The sequence below is a fragment of the Colossoma macropomum genome, unplaced genomic scaffold (genome assembly GCF_904425465.1).
Source record: "Colossoma macropomum unplaced genomic scaffold, Colossoma_macropomum, whole genome shotgun sequence".
Lineage (NCBI taxonomy): Eukaryota > Metazoa > Chordata > Actinopteri > Characiformes > Serrasalmidae > Colossoma > Colossoma macropomum.
Genome location: NW_023494798.1, coordinates 31,487,583 through 31,504,111, shown reverse-complemented (window position 1 = coordinate 31,504,111; position 16,529 = coordinate 31,487,583). Strand labels below are relative to the sequence as shown.

The 16,529-nt window shown below is 42.1% G+C and overlaps 1 protein-coding gene across 1 annotated transcript; it reads right to left on the bottom strand.

Moving 5' to 3' along the window:
* Positions 1-876: 876 nt before the first annotated feature.
* On the bottom strand, positions 877-14,493 carry mmp23bb (matrix metallopeptidase 23bb). Its single transcript, XM_036585618.1, has 8 exons — positions 13,629-14,493; positions 10,825-10,952; positions 9,155-9,294; positions 7,010-7,177; positions 4,830-4,994; positions 3,471-3,581; positions 2,681-2,807; positions 877-1,544 (listed from the first exon to the last, which is right to left on the bottom strand). The coding sequence occupies exons 1-8, from the start codon at positions 13,722-13,724 to the stop codon at positions 1,349-1,351; spliced, it is 1,131 nt and encodes a 376-aa protein (XP_036441511.1). The 5' UTR covers positions 13,725-14,493; the 3' UTR covers positions 877-1,348.
* Positions 14,494-16,529: the final 2,036 nt, after the last annotated feature.

Sequence of the window (16,529 nt, the reverse complement as noted above, 5' to 3'; positions counted from 1 at the left end):
ACAGTTACAGACTGTAGTCCATCTGTTTCTCTGCATACTTTGTTAGCCCCCTTTTACCCTGTTCTTCAGTGGTCAGGACACCTCAGTGTCACTGCTGGACTGAGAATAGTCCACCAACCAAAAATATCCAGCCAACAGCGTCCTGTGGGCAGCGTCCTGTGACCACTGATGAAGGACTAGAGGATGACCAACACAAACTGTGCAGCAGCAGATGAGCTATCGTCTCTGACTTTACATCTACAAGGTGGACTGACAAGGTGGGAGTGTCTAATAGAGTGGACAGTGAGTGGACACAGTGTTTATAGTGTTTCCATGGGGGTCCTGACCACTGAAGAACAGGGTAAAAGGGGGCTAATAAAGTATGCAGAGAAACAGATGGACTACAGTCTGTAACTGTAGAACTACAAAGTGCACCTATATAGTAAGTGGAGCTGATAAAATGGACAATGAGTGTAGAAACAAGGAGGTGGTCATAATGTTACGCCTGATTGGTGTGTACTGATTATTTATTTGCTGAATTTGACATACTGGGGGAAAAAACATAAAATGTGGACTGTGCAAAAGTTACGCTGTCCAAAAAAAATCCCAATTTTTTCCAAATTTTAGTTTTCTGCATATTTTGAGCTCAGCAGCTGTCCTTTACACTCAAATTTCATTATGATTGGACTAACAGAAATGCTCCAAAATTCCTTTGAATAAAATCTCTTTACATTAACTTACATTAAGAGTTAAGAAGCCCTGCGATGGACTGGCGACCTGTCCGGGGTGTATCCTGGCTTCCGTCCAATGACAGCTGGGATAAGCTTCAGCTTCCCCGCGACCCAGAAGCGGCTTAGAAAATGTGTGTGTGTGAAAGTTACGAACGTCTTTCCCCTCTCCTGTAAAGTTCCCCTTGTTTTTTTGGACAGTGATATTTTATTTTTATTTTTTTTCCAATAAATAGAAATTGTGAACTAAAACTTGCAGAAAATGCCATTATTTAGATGTGTTCCCTCTAGAGGATGAATTCTTTTCAATTAGAACATCATCAAAGCATTTAATTTGACCAGGAGCTTCCAAACTTTTGCATATGACTGTAAATCAGATGTAAATACATATAAAAAAAACTGCTTGCTACAGCATCCAGCCCTTCTTTCAGCACGAGCCAGCTACTATGTCTCCATGCGAATTTCACCCATAAAATCTTCCACTCTCACATGAAGCAGTTCATTGAATGTAGATGCGATTTGCTGTTACGTTGTTTCTGAATGTGAGGTAAGGAGAGAAGTTCTGAGTGGACTTCAGTGCTGGAGGTAGTGCGAGTGCTTAAATCAGTCTCTCCTCCCTCCACTCCCTCACCCGCTCTTCATCAGCTGTTGTTCGATGACCGTTCTGGTTTGAGTCTGATGGCCCAGGAGTTGGCTGAGACGACGGTGCCACGTCGGTGGATCCTGCAGGTGTACGTCCCCTCGTTAAACTCGTTAGCCACGATGCGCAGGTCGCGGTCTTTGATGACGATGTAGCCGGGGATGGAGGTCAACAGCTGCTCTCCATCTTTATACCAGCTGAGAACACATCAGTATCAAATCAGTCGAATCGTAATGAATTATTCTGAATAATCAGAATTTTCTGAATTGTTTTAGAAGGACCAATCACATTCCAGCGTTTAACTTTCTCTGCAGGCCCCCTAGTGGCCATTCCGCTCCTCGGATATTAATTAATATAATCAAAAAAAGTTTTTTCTGGTAAATTTTATCACATTAATGACTCAGACACTGCTGTCTCTCTGTGTGTGAAATGTTGTGACTGTGTTGAGCTGCTAGTGAGCAATGAGGGGTGACGGGAGGGTGAGAACCCCCTGCTGTGAAAACAGTTCACACCTCTCCACAAAGACAGACATTAGTGATGCACAACCCTGTGTTTTCTGGAGTCTCTTCTTTTTGAGTAGCTCATGTTATGATGACAATTAGTAAATTATACCTATCAGGTAGCTTAACCAATAATTAGCTGACTAATGTTTCAACACATCTCACCATCAGCCTCTTTCACATAATGAGGAACAACTCAGAGTGATGTACTGAGAAAATCATTACTGTAGTCATAATTCTTCAAAAAATCACTTCTTTTTCAATTCTTTGAAAAGGAAACACGTTTTCATTCTGGAGCAGCTGGATGTTAACTTGTTCCTCTTTTCTTGGCCTGAAATTGGCTTCATATTTTCCAACTCCTCATTCGTCTTTTGACTACATTTAGGCTGAGAGGAATATTGTCCAAATTTGGTGACTGCATTTGGGCCAAGGGGAATACTGTGTATATTTGGCAACTGTATTTGGGCTAAGGGGAATATGGTGTAAATTTGGCAACTACATTTAGGCTAATCAGAGTTTTGTGTATATGTGGGAGCTGCATTTGGGCTAGGAGGAGTTTTGTGAAAATTTGGCAACTACATTTGGGCTAAGGGGAATACTGTGTACATTTGCCTACTATATTTGGGCTAAAGCAAATTTTGTGTATATTTGGGAGCTGCATTTGGACTAATTGGAATTTTGTGTATATTTGGGAGCTGCATTTGGACTAATTGGAATTTTGTGTATATTTGGGAGCTGCACTGGGGCTAAGGGGAATATTGTACAAATTTGGCAACAGTCCATAAAACATTCTTCACCTGAAGTGTGTGCGGTTTTGTGAGGCTGTGTCCTACCTGACTTTTGGAGGCACTTTCGTGTTTTTTGTCCCACAGCGGAAGCCCACCACTTTCCCTCGAGGCACCATCTTGACCTTAACGTTGGCAGGGGGAGGAGTCGGGGTGGACACAGCGTCCAGTGTTTCTGATGGGCAGATCACTTTTATACACTCTAAATACTCTTTAAAGCGATGATTTGGCCAACAATCAGATGTACATTTACCACAAATGTACGGCCGAGACCTGTTTGGTGTCTGTAGTTTGATTCCTTAGTTTTGCACTGGAGCTACGAGGCTAAAAGAGAATTAGACGCTTATACCCCACCAGTTAGCATCGTGCATCCTGCATGCATAGGTTACATATTGATTATAGTGTTAATATACGGTTAGCTATAAAAAAATGAACAGACGTATGTCACACTGAATACATTTTGTCAAAAACAGTAGCAGCAGCCATCTTGAACATTGAATGTTGTCATTATTTAGTCCAGGTTTATTGTTAACAAGATGTCATACAGTGTCAGAAACCACATAATGAACTAGATACAGTTTGAGGCAAATGGGTGATGATTTATGGGCTCAGTTCTTCATAAAGTTAACTGGCAGGACAGCTATAAACATCCATTACTTGTTACAGACATTAGCCTTGTAGCTCCAAAAGAAGCAGATTTCACACACCAAACATGTCTCGGCTGGTTGACTACATTTGGCCTAAAGGGAAAATGAAATTAATTGAATTTTTGGTTTAATTTGCTTGGTATGATAGTCATGGGCATGACTTTATAGTCATGGGCTTCTCAGAGTCTCACCGTAACACAGGTCACAGCGCTGAGGACAGTGTTTTTTCATGAAGCTCCGCCTTCTCTCACAAAACCCTAACCGAGCCCAGGGGTCACACACGCGCTTCTTATCCAAGCAGCCTGAAACATAAGTACACATCCAGTTAAATGTGCACATTCATCACAGACCCTGAGAAGAACTTTGGGCCTCGTTCACCAACCATTATTACAAAGAAATGTCTTCTTAAAACCCACTTTACGCAGTTTTCACAAAAATTCTGACATTCATCAATGTTTTCGTATTTGGATTTGTTCTTAGGTAAGAACAGAATCTACACACACTCAAGAGCACAAAGGTGTGAACAGTTCTGCGCTTTAAGAACACGTCATGAATCTGATGTAGACCTTTTCTCAGAACTTTTGTCAAGAACACATTTAAGAAAAGACTTAGGAAGATGTTGGTGATTGAGGCCCAATGTGAGTAACAGTAAGTTTTATTTATGAGGGATGCCCTGATATGATAATTGTGGGCTGATGTTTTTTTATTGTTGCACATACATGCTGATGTCGATAAAAAACTTTGGTAACAGTTTATTTGGAGTGGTCCTTTGTAGATGATTAATAAACTCTTAACAGATTATCAGTAACACATCAACAACATATCAGTGAAGCAGCCGCAGTGAAGCATCTGAATACACTGAAGTTAAATGTCTTGTAGATGTTCGGTTGATACATTACTTACATTAAGTAGATGAATTGTTAATTCGAATTTCGTTATTATGCGAAACCTAACCTTACCAACCTTACACAACACCTAATCCTAACCCTAACCTGGCCCTAACTCTAACCTTAACCCAAAACCTAACCCTCACCTTGGCCCTAATCCTAACCCTAACCCTGGCCCTAACCCAAACCTTAACCTCAACCCAAAACCTAATCCTACCCCCTAACCCTGGCCCTAATCCTAACCTTAACCTTAACCTAAAACCTAATCCTACCCCTAACCCTGGCCCTAATCCTAACTCTAACCTTAACCTCAACCTAAAACCTAATCCTAACCTTAACCCTGGCCCTAATCCTAACCTTAACCTCAACCTAAAACCTAATCCAACCCTCACCCTGGCCCTAATCCTAACCCTAACCACAACCCAAAACCTAATCCTAACACCTCAATATCAAGCTTATAATCATAGAAGATCCCTTTGTGGTGCTGTATAGAACCATCTACACCACCTCCATCGGTCTGAAGAACGCTTTCACAATGCGAAGAACTGCTTAATCATGCAAGGTGTTCTCTGAGTGTTCATGGTTTCTATATAGAACCATTTTCTTTACTTAAGAACCCTCAAAGAACCCATCATCTCTTCATGCAGGTCAGTCCTGGTTTACCATAAAGCCGCTGGATGCCCCAGATGTCGTCCTGGGCGATGTTGCGCTGGCCCGTGTAGGTGGCGTTGGGGTGCATCAGAGCGTTGGGATCCCGCGAATGCCACAGGCCAAGAGCATGACCAATCTCATGGGCAGCCACCTGCACGAGGTCATTCAGCCACACGCCTGAGCAGGAGGAAGGGGTGAAGGAAGAGTGACCAGAGAAATAGATCAGAACAGACAGAGAGCCAAATAGAGCAGAACAGAAACATAGAAAGAGGGATGTCAGCGTGCCCCACAATTCAGTTCAGCTTCTTGTGGTACAATTCATGACAATGAACACACAAAGCGGAGGTGAATAGTTCAGGTCCAGAAGGTAGAAATCCACCCCGGGGTTTTGTTCCAACCTGTCGTGCTTCTCTAGTTAGCTTAAAGGGCCCATATCCTACATTTTTCTTGCATGTTCTTTTTCAACATTTAACATTTGCGTGCTTTTATGTATCAAAAACAGTCATAATTCACTTTTACATAACCATATTTCAACCTCTCTTTGTCCCTTAGAATTAAACCGGCTGATTTTGTTACTGTGCCTTTAAGGTTGATATATGTAAATGAGTTCTGTTCTGATTGGTTGGCCTCTATTCTGCCTCATTCCAAAACAGACTGAAATGTTCTTTATACCTTCAGTGTGAATGGGCGGGGCTAAACTGTTGTAGGCTGAACAGACATATATATGTATGTATGTTGGTTTTTGTGACATCACAGAAACTGAACTGAACAGGCTGCTTTTCACGCATAAATAGGGTGTATTATGTTTTTCTGGTTTCTCTGTTTCCTTTAGTGTGTTGTAGCTTTTTGTGAATGTGAAACGTCTGGAAAGTTACAAGGCCCAAAGTTTATTCCAGAGGGAGAAACTGGCCCAATCCCATTTCACCCCTCACCCCTACCACTCAGCCCTTAGCCCTCTGTTTTGTGCGTTCATGTCCAGGGGTAGGGTCTCCCGATTTTTGTTGAGATAGAGGGGTAGGGCGAAGTGTTGGGGCTACATGGCCCTCCAAACAGAGGTTTTTCAGAGACTCTAAACAGAGAGTTATGAGAAAAAAAAACAGCAAGAAACACACAAATGTGAGAATTTTCTCTGTTAAAAGTTACGATAATCACTGTATTATCTTAGTTTAATGTTGTTTCAATGTATTATGGTCATTTCCTTCATAACAAGCATAAAAAGTCACTAGTAGTATCTGATGTCTCAATAGCTAGCTAGCTAAATTTCCCATTCCACCTTAAATGGTGCAGCAGTTACATTCTGGCGCCTCAGGTGTCAAAACTGCTGCTCCATTTAAGGTGGAACAGGAAAATTCTAACAAGAAGCTGGTGAATATCTGACTTCAGCTTCAGATCACCGAAGAATTAGTGGCGGGCCATAATAAATAATTGCCCCCCCTCTTTGAAGGCATATGATGCCCTAAATGTAACTAAAGCCCAGCAGTGAGGAGCTGAACTTTACCCTCCTCTGCTGTCACTGCAGACTGGCAGGGTCGCCTACAGAGCAGCGCTGGTAGCTGTTAATGAAGTAATGCTCTTTTTTATTTAAGGGTGGTCCCCCTTTTAAAGTTTATAGCTGCTCAGGAGAGAAGGGTCTGTCCGCAGACTGCAGGACAGGGGCAGAACGTGAAAGGACGGAACTGCTCTGGAGGATGACCATTCAGAACAGTCTGGGCAAGTTGACCAATCAGAGCACACTGGGCTCATGGGGAGGCGGAGCTTAAAGACACAGGAGCTCTAACAGAGTGTTTCAGACAGATGGTGAATAGAGATGTACAGTACGAGGAAAATAATGTGTTTCTGGAACATTAAAGCATGTAAGTCTGTTCTAGTAGACCAAAAATAACAGTATGAACTGAAAATGAGCTTCATAGGTCCCTTTAATTTCCATGTAAGGACTGAATGGACTGGGAAATAAACAGTACATTGACTCAGAGAACCGTTTAGACAGTAGTGGAAGACAGACATTAACAACAATACATCAAATTCTTTTTGGACTTTTATATCTGAACATTTTATTTTGGCCAAAAAATGAAATGAGCACATCCCTTATTGAATATTATTATAATCAATTATAATCCATTCCAAAACTGATGCAGTTCAGTCGCCTTCATATCAATACATCACATTCTAAAAGGAGCTTTTTCTGGAGTTACCTTGCTTCCAGCTGAAGCGTGACTTCCCCAGGATCCAGAACTCGTGGTTATCGAAGTGAATCTCGCCCCGCGGGGGCAGGAAGGCATGGGCCAGTTCCCCGTTCAGCCCGTCAAAGCAGGGGTGCAGCGGAGACCACCAGCAGTCTGTGTGATTAAACGTGTAGAAACCTGGCCAGGCAAAAAAACACACAGAGAAAGTGGCCTAAGATTCCAGAATAAAACAGCAGAACTCTAAAGACCACTGATGTAAATCTCTGACCCCACAGTGATTCAGTGATTCAGTGATTAGACTATGATTCTTTGAAAAATGCATTTCATAATAACATTTACTTAAACATTTTTATTTATTTATTTTTTTAACTAAACCGGGCCAGTATCCTCTGGCCACACCCTCACTCCCCCTTTCAGCAAGATCCATTTTTTCTCCTCTTTTCCTTTATTTTATTGTCATTTAATTAACAGTTCCTTCATAGCAGTGGAGACACAACGTGATGCATTACAGGTAGCGGTGAAGCTGTGTACCCAACCCACTCATAAGCCCCTCAATCCCCCCTCCCAACAGCCGACCCACTTCAGAGGAGAAATGCTAAGCGGAGAACAATAAAGAAAAACATGAGACAGACAGATGGGACAGACAGACACACAGCCAGCAGACAAACTGGACAGACAGAACAGACGAGAGATGAGAACATAACAGGTCAACAGAACCTGAATGTACATGTTTCTGTAAGTGGGAGAAGGTTCACTTTTTGCATGATGTGACCATGAGTGGGTAAATATGTGTGCTTGTATATTTGTTTTTGACATAATTTGAAAATGCCTTTTGCCCTTTATATTGTGTGTACATTTCATAATGAATGGACCAAAATAAACGGCCCAAATGACCCAAAATGAGTCTGGTTCCATTGACTTACATTATAAATGAAGTATGTTTTTTGCTTCTCCTGTAAAGTTACCATTTTGGAGATAAAAGGTTTTGTTCCGACAGCAGCGATATATATATATATACATATATATATATATATATATATATATATGTAAAAAGAAGTATCTCTAAAATACAAAACACTCTTACCTTTCAGTGTACATCAATGTAAGATTTTATTCTAAGTGATTTTAGAGCAGGTGGCACGAAGGCGCAGTGGGTAGCGCTGTGAGGACTGGGTTCGATTCCCCAGCTAGGTGACCAGGGTCCTTTCTGTGTGGGGTTTGCATGTTCTCCCCGTGTCTGTGTGGGTTTCCTCCCACAGTCCAGAGACATGCAGTCAGGCCAACTGGACACACTAAGTTGCCCATGGGTGTAAATGTATATATCAGTGTGTCTGTCCTGCGATGGACTGGTGACCTGTCCAGGGTGTATTCTGCCTTCCACCCGATGACCGCTGGGATAGACTCCAGCTCCCCCCGCAACCCAGAAGGATAAGCGGCTTAGAAGATGTGTGCGTGAATTTAGAGCATTTCTATTGGTCCATTCATCATGAAATTTTCACACAACATAAGGGACAGCTGGTGTGTTGAAATGATGTAGAAAAATAAAAATTGACAAAAATGGAGATACGTGGTTTTCTTTGGACAGCGACGATGAGTGGAACAGTATCCAGGGGCCTCTGGCTGCCAGGGCCCTCGGGGCCTCAGACTACAAGGCCTTAAGCAGCTTATAAAGGGACAGTCCACTGCAGATGCAAAATTTAAATGAACAAAAAGCCATTGAATGTGTAAATGGAATAAATGCCCCTTAAATGCGGCCCCCACTGTGTTTAAAATAATTAAAAGCCCCCTAAGAACAAGACTCTGCAGAAATACATCTGTTCAGGAAATAACAGGCTATTGCACATCAATGGAGAATTAATCACTTTGTTTGCTTACATGTTTTCCAGTGCTGTTCAAAGTGCCCATAAACAAACACAAGCTGTTTATTAAAGTTGTTTAATTATTGTTATTTTGATTACTTTTGTGTTATTGTGTGAGTGTGGAGGAGGTGGGGGTCCAAAGATCTTTGTGAGATCATGATACAGAATTTGACATTTCAGAACTGACACAGCTGAATCACCACTTTCAGATCAGCATTTTTACAGCCCTATAAAGACGATAAAGCCTTTCGCTTGTCGACTTGAGTTCGCAATAACTTCACCTGCCCAAGCTCACCAATAATGATGTCAGCATTCTTGTTAGGATCGGTGATTTCGGTGAAGGTTAAAGGGGACACGTCGCTCCATTTGGTGAAGGCGATGCTGATGGCTTTACGGGTGTCTTCTTTATTCAGCGTGTTGGGGAACTTTGTTATCCTTTAGGAGAGAAGAAAGATGTTAATTCTCCGTAGACAGGAATGAGACAGCTGCATGCCCAGGTACAGCACAACATTTTTAATAATCTATTTATGTTTTATCTGCTAACAACAATTCCCCGTTTCTCCGTTTACTCATCTCCCCATCACTCTCTTCCTCCTCTTACATCTAAGCCTGTCTGTACTTTAATCACTCAACCCCCCCACTCACAGCATATCTGCTCTTTCATTCCTTCCTATCACTGAGGCTCCTCTGTCTCAAAGCATTCTTCTTGGTTTAGTTTGCTAATGTAGTTAATGATCAAGCTTTATTGAAGCTGGAATAGTTTTACCCAGAGAGGTTCTGTCGTTTAAGTGATTTGTTATGAGACTCCCAGTCTTAATCCAGTATGAATCTGCAGTGTGTAGTTTTACAGTCTGACAGTAATAATTGTGGAGTGATTTTAATCCAGTATGAATCTGCAGTGTGTGTAGTTTTTACAGTCTGACAGTAATAATTGTGGAGTGATTTTAATCCAGTATGAATCTGCAGTGTGTGTGTAGTTTTTACAGTCTGACAGTAATAATTGTGGAGTGATTTTAATCCAGTATGAATCTGCAGTGTGTGTGTAGTTTTTACAGTCTGACAGTAATAATTGTGGAGTGATTTTAATCCAGTATGAATCTGCAGTGTGTGTGTAGTTTTTACAGTCTGACAGTAATAATTGTGGAGTGATTTTAATCCAGTATGAATCTGCAGTGTGTGTGTAGTTTTTACAGTCTGACAGTAATAATTGTGGAGTGATTTTAATCCAGTATGAATCTGCAGTGTGTGTGTAGTTTTACAGTCTGACAGTAATAATTGTGGAGTGATTTTAATCCAGTATGAATCTGCAGTGTGTGTAGTTTTTACAGTCTGACAGTAATAATTGTGGAGTGATTTTAATCCAGTATGAATCTGCAGTGTGTGTAGTTTTTACAGTCTGACAGTAATAATTGTGGAGCGATTTTAATCCAGTATGAATCTGCAGTGTGTAGTTTTTACAGTCTGACAGTAATAACTGTGGAGCGATTTTAATCCAGTATGAATCTGCAGTGTGTGTAGTTTTACAGTCTGACTGTAATAATTGTGGAGCGATTTTAATCCAGTATGAATCTGCAGTGTGTGTAGTTTTACAGTCTGACAGTAATAATTGTGGAGCGATTTTAATCCAGTATGAATCTGCAGTGTGTAGTTTTACAGTCTGACAGTAATAACTGTGCAGTGATTTTAATCCAGTACTAATATCATACGAATAATAATTGTGGGGTCTTCCGTAATTGGCTGATTGCAGGGCTCCCTCAGTAACAGTGGTCTTGTTTCCAATCCACTTTATTGATGGCTAATTGATAAAACTTCCTTACAGACACGGCCACGTGGTGTGTTGTTATTGTTATTGAGTGCATCCTCTGACATAACACTGACATGAACATCCAGACTATGACCTTTCGATCCAGGCCGTCTGTGGAAATTTGGAAAAGTGAAATAGTTCTTAACCTCTCTCAGACTCACTTGTAAGTGATGTTGAAGTGCTCCCATTTGTAGCCCAGAGGGTTAATGGCGTAGCGTTTGGCTCGAGCCAGTGGTGCTCTCAGCCTGCTGTGCTCAGAGGAAGGGTCAAGAAGCGGCACAGTAACCTCCTAAAAGGTCAGACACATTACAGAAAGAGAAAAGTGATGGAGACATTCTTCAAAAAGGTTTATTAGCAAAGTACATTTTTATATACAAAAAAAATGTGTTATACAATATATTATATATATATTAATATATTATATATATGTGTTTTACAATTTCTTACAATAACATTCACAAAGGCTCTTAGAAATAAGAATATATTATTATAACAGGAGATGGTATAAGAATCAGCTGTACAAACTAATAGGCATGTTTACAACAAAGAACAGCTAAGTGGATACCGATTTACAAGATTAACAACATTTGTACTGTCAGCTTTTTTAGTAAGTCAGTAATATGTACTAAATGAGCTACACTATATGGACAAAAGTATGTGGACACCCCTCCTAATTACTGAGTTCTGGTGTTTCAGCTACACCCACAGAGGTGGATAAAAATCAAGCACATGGCCTTGCAGTCTCGGTAAACAAACACTGGCAGTAAAAAGGGCCGTACTGAAGATCTCAGTGACTTTAAACATGGCTTTAAACACTGTCATAGGATGCTGCCTCTGCCACAAGTCAATTTGTGGAATTTCTGTCCTGCTAGATCTGCCCCTGTCAACTGTAAGTGCTGCTACTGTGGAATGGAAGCACCTAGGAGCAACAACAGCTCAATCATAGTAGACCAGACAAAGTCACAGAGCGGAGCCGCAGAGCGCTGAATTGAACAGTGTCTGTCCTCTGTTGAATCATCACTAAAGAGTTCCACATTGCCTCTGGAAGCAACATCAGCAAAAGAACTGTGCATCAGGAGATTCACGAAATGGGTTTCCATGGCCGAGCAGCTACACACAAGCCTCAGATCAAAATGCACAATGCCAAGCGTCGGATGGGGTGGTGTGAAGCGCCGCCACTGGACTCTGGAGCAGTGGAAACACATTCTGTGGAGTGATGAATCACACTTCTCTATCTGTCAGTCTGATGGACGAGTCTGGGTTTGGTGAATGCCAGAAGAACATTACCTGCCTGACTGCATTGTGCCAGCTGTAAAGTCTGGTGGAGGAGGGATGATGATATGGGGCTGTTTTTCAGGGGTTGGTCTAGAACCCTTAGTTCCAGTGAAGGGAAACCTTAATGCTTCAGCACCCAGACAGTTTGGACAATTGTATCCAACTCTGTGGGAACAGTTGGGGGAAGAACCTTTTCTGTTCCAGCATGACTGAGCCCCAGAGCACAAAGCAAGGTCCATAAAGGCATCACTGGGTGAGTTTGGTGTGGAAGAACTTGACCGGCCCTCACAGAGTCCTGACCTCAACCCCACCAAATACCTTTGGGGATGAACTAGAACGGAGATTGTGAGCCAGACCCTCTCGTCCAACATCAGCGTCTGACCTCACAGATGCTCTTCTGGATGAATGACGCACTCCATATTAATGGATTTAGAACGGGATATCATAAAAGCTCCTGTGTGTGTAATGTGTAGGTGTCCCAATACTTTTGTCCATATAGTACATATGTATATATATATATATATATATATATATATATATATATACATGGAGGGTCTAACAATGCAATATGTCTCTCCCGAGGGTCTCTTGCTTATCATCTTTTGCGAATCCACTGTCAATAATCAAAACCAAAATATAGTGCTATACTATATGTATTGCTTTGATGATGATTATTATAAACCAGGACTTCGGAGGAGTCTGTTTCTGTGTCCTCTGATTTTTCTATGATTGAAACTGCACAATAACTCTCTGCATACAGAGAGGCGTGTCCCAGGCAGCAGGCGGAGTGATGTCCAGCAGACGTGTAACTCCAGAAGTGTGGAAAGGGGACAAAGAGCTTAACCACAAGGGAGAAAAGCTAAAAGAGGTCAATGAAAAAAAAGCAGAAAGAGGTGAAAAGCTAAAAGAGGTTAACCACAAGGATGAAAAAGCTGAAACAGGCGAAACGGGCCAGAGCTAATCATAGTCTAAACGTAACAGAAAGTCAACAAGATACCACAGTAATGCTGCCCAGATGTTGAACCCTATCCCAAACCCCTCTGTCCTCACTTTTCCTGTCCTCACTCGCCACTAGATCTTTCGCCAAGTGCTGAAATATCTCTCACCCTCATGCGAAGAGAAAGAAGGAGGCAAACCCACCCTCACCCCCCTCCTCTAAACGACCTTCAGCACCTTTCCCCCCCCGACTCTTTTCATCCCAAGCTTTTACCCCACACGTTTTATAGATTCTACACAGTGCAGCTATTTGTTTTTTTCTTTATTGCACTACAAAACTCCAGTAAAGTTCATATTTCACACTGTATAAGCCCTTGTGTTTATCCATATCCACATTTTTTCTGTTTTGTATTGATATTTCTGTATTTTAGGGTTCTTTGTGGGTTTTCTCTACTTTTTCTGTTGCCATTTAAGGGTTTCTACACTAAATTACCTGATTTCAATGCACAAATGTCCTTTGACAAACTGTGCGCATGATAAATAAAGACCACCATCCTTTAAAAGCTTTCACAATCCGTCCTAAACATTCAGTCAAATCTCAGAAGCTTCATCCAAACTGAAAGTAACCTCTGTTGAGACTTGACTGCTTCCCAAACTTGAGCAAAGCTGCCACCTCACACAGCAAAATGCACACAGATTAAATCACACAGGCAGACCAACGGACAGTATGATGAAGTGGATAAAGTGCACTTACCGGTTCTCTCGTCCACAGCTTGATGCCTTCAGTGCAGTCTGGAAGCACTATAAGCAACAGTGCCAGAGGCAGCAGTGCTGTCCAAACCCAGCACATCCCAACCCACACTCCCTAGCTTTGTTAGTGACTCCTCAAACAATAAACTCACTGCTTTGTGTGCAAATCCACTCTGGACAGCCCACATGTGCTTCAAGGCTCATTAAAGCACAGAGCTGCCTTCATTCCTGCTGGGGAAAATAGACTACATGCATGTGCAGGAGCATCCGTGCAGAGGGCACACACACACTCCCCCCGTCCCCCCTCTGCCCCACAGCCAGAGCAGAGAAACTACTCATGCAAAAAAAAACAGAAAAGAAAAAAAAAGTAGAAAAAACACGACACGTGTTTCCTCTCACAGCCACGCAGAGCTTTCCTGCATTCCTCCGTCTCGCATTTCTCATGCAAACACTTCAGACTGCAGCTCTGAGCAGCTTCTCCCCTGCTTTCTTCTTTCGCATCTGAACTTTCCTCATCTGCTCCGCGCTGAAGTGCAGACGCGTCATTTTTTTCCACACCCGTATTCAGGAAAGCCCCACCTTCTGCGCTGCGATTGGCTAGTAGTATCTGCCTGCTGCTGGTATTGGCTGGTTGTCCCGCCTCTGTTGCAGGTATTGGTTATTGTCCTTTCTCCTGTGCTGGGATCGCCTTGTTGTCCTGCCTCCTGCACTAGATTTTGCTAGTTGTTAAGCTGCTGTGCTGTGATTGGCTAGTTATCTTAACTTATTATAGTATTGGCTAGTTGCTCTGTCTCCTGTGTTGGGATTGGCTAGTAGTTAGGGGTGGGCGATATGGCATAAATATCACGATACTTTAAGACATTTTCATGATACATGATATGCATCACAATATTTCATTTTTCTGAGATTTAATAAGCTGAAACAGTCAAAATAGAACCTGTAGTGCCACATATAAAAATACTATCATAATAATACATTTACAACAAACTAATAATGCTCACTTAGTAATGTAACATGTAGTTGGTCAGTGTTCTTTAAGTACTGGCGATATCCACAATGTGTTAAAAAAAGCATATCATGCCATAATTTGTCACGATAACAATGAAACATCAGCATATTGCCCAGACTCAACTGGTTACCCCACCTCCTGAGCTAGGACTGGCTCATTGTCCTGCCTCCTGCATTAGGACTGGCTAGTTGCTCTGCCTTCTAAGCTGGGATTGGTAAATTGTTCTGTCTCCTGAGCTGAGATTGGCTTGCTGTTCCACCTCCTGCACTACGATTGGCTAGTCGCTCTGCCTCCTAAGCCAGGCCTGGCTAGTTGTCCTCACTCTTGTTTAAGCTTTTAGCTAATAATATCCTAATATTCTGTCTGCTGCACTATGATTGGTTGATAGTGCCTCATCTCACGCAGTAGGATGTTTAATAGTGCTGGGATTTGCTGTTCACCTACCTATTGTGCTATGATTGGCTAATAATGTCCCACCTACACTGGGTTGGCTCAATATCTTGCCTCCTATACTCTACCTCACATTCTAGGATTGGACCATACTGACCCACTGCCTACACTGGAATTGGAAAATCCCATCTACAGCGCTATGAGTGAGTCTTTAAAAAAAAAGAAGTAGGTTGAGAAAGTTTGTGAGCACTGATGAGAGCGAGAAGCTTAAACGTTTGCTCAGTTTGTGTGTTTTTAATCTATTTCTTGCAATAAATGTATATTTTTGCTAGACTTGACTTTTCAGCAATGAGCGGGCAATACTTTTCCCATTCTATTTCTGGCTAGTAGTGACCTCCATCCTGTGCTATTAAACCTCTTTGATTGGCTAATATTATCCCACATCCTGCACTGAGACTGGTTAATTATCCCACCTACTGCACTACAATTGGGTACTATGCATTCTCTGTGGTCCATCTACCCCTCAGCCATTCTACCTTTAGGTTGTGTTCCATTCTCCAGGTGAACTCCAGGAGCAGAATACAACGGTGGCCTGGCAGAAGGTGCCCGAGGATCGGACTGACAAATCCTGGCATGTCACGTTGAATTGGACCCCAGATCTCGTGGGAAAGGATTTTCAACCTGCATCTTCTAAACTTTACCTGTATTTGCCGATCATTTCTTTCAGTGGACTGCTCCTGTTCTGCTAACCACACAGAACGTCTGTCCAAACATCTGCACAGAGTGTGACAAGAAACGACTCTTTAGAGCTCATCAAGACGTTTAACATTCAAACCCAGCCCACCACAGCATGACATTTTCGCTTTTTTTTGGATTGTCTGCAAGTTAACTTTTGACAAAATGGCCAACACCAGCATTTTAAAGGCCTACAGATTAGGCATGCACAGGCTGCGCTCATTAAAAATCCATTGTGCAGAATGAGGTGCAAATTTGGCATTTGCACAGTTTGGCGTAACGTGTAGCGTCCTGGGCCAAATGGCCCTCGGTCTCTTACTAACCCCATTAGCCTGTTTGACCTCTGGAGGGCCGAGGGACGGCCTGCGGTTTCTCACAGCACGATGCTTTACCTCGCAGATCATTACTGAGAGAGGTCCGGTATTGACCAAGAGGAAATCATTACCTCATGATGGATTTACTTGGCACGGAGGGTCCTCTGTCTAAGGGCCCTTGCATAACCTCCATCCCAATTCAAAATTCATAAGACCTTACAATGCCTTTCTTGTCCTTTCATAAGAAAGTTTGGAAGACTGTAGTCCTGAGTGTAAAATAACCGCACCATTACAAAAAGGAAAAAAAAATACATTAATTGGCTGCTTCAAAATAGTCAACAAAGCACAAATGCCACAGCTTTTGTTACACTTCATGCAAGACCCTGATCCTGATAAACTGGAAATCAGTAACCATCCTACCCAGGCATGATGGACTGGTCTGCAAAAGTTTGGGAAC

Coding starts and splice junctions, on each gene's coding strand:
- mmp23bb (XM_036585618.1), bottom strand. CDS start 13,724: ATGTGCTGGGTTTGGACAGCACTGCTGCCTCTGGCACTGTTGCTTATA. Junction 3,582..4,829: donor GGGCATCCAGCGGCTTTATG/GTAAACCAGGAC, acceptor CTTATGTTTCAG/GCTGCTTGGATAAGAAGCGC. Junction 1,545..2,680: donor AAAGTGCCTCCAAAAGTCAG/GTAGGACACAGC, acceptor ATGTGTTCTCAG/CTGGTATAAAGATGGAGAGC.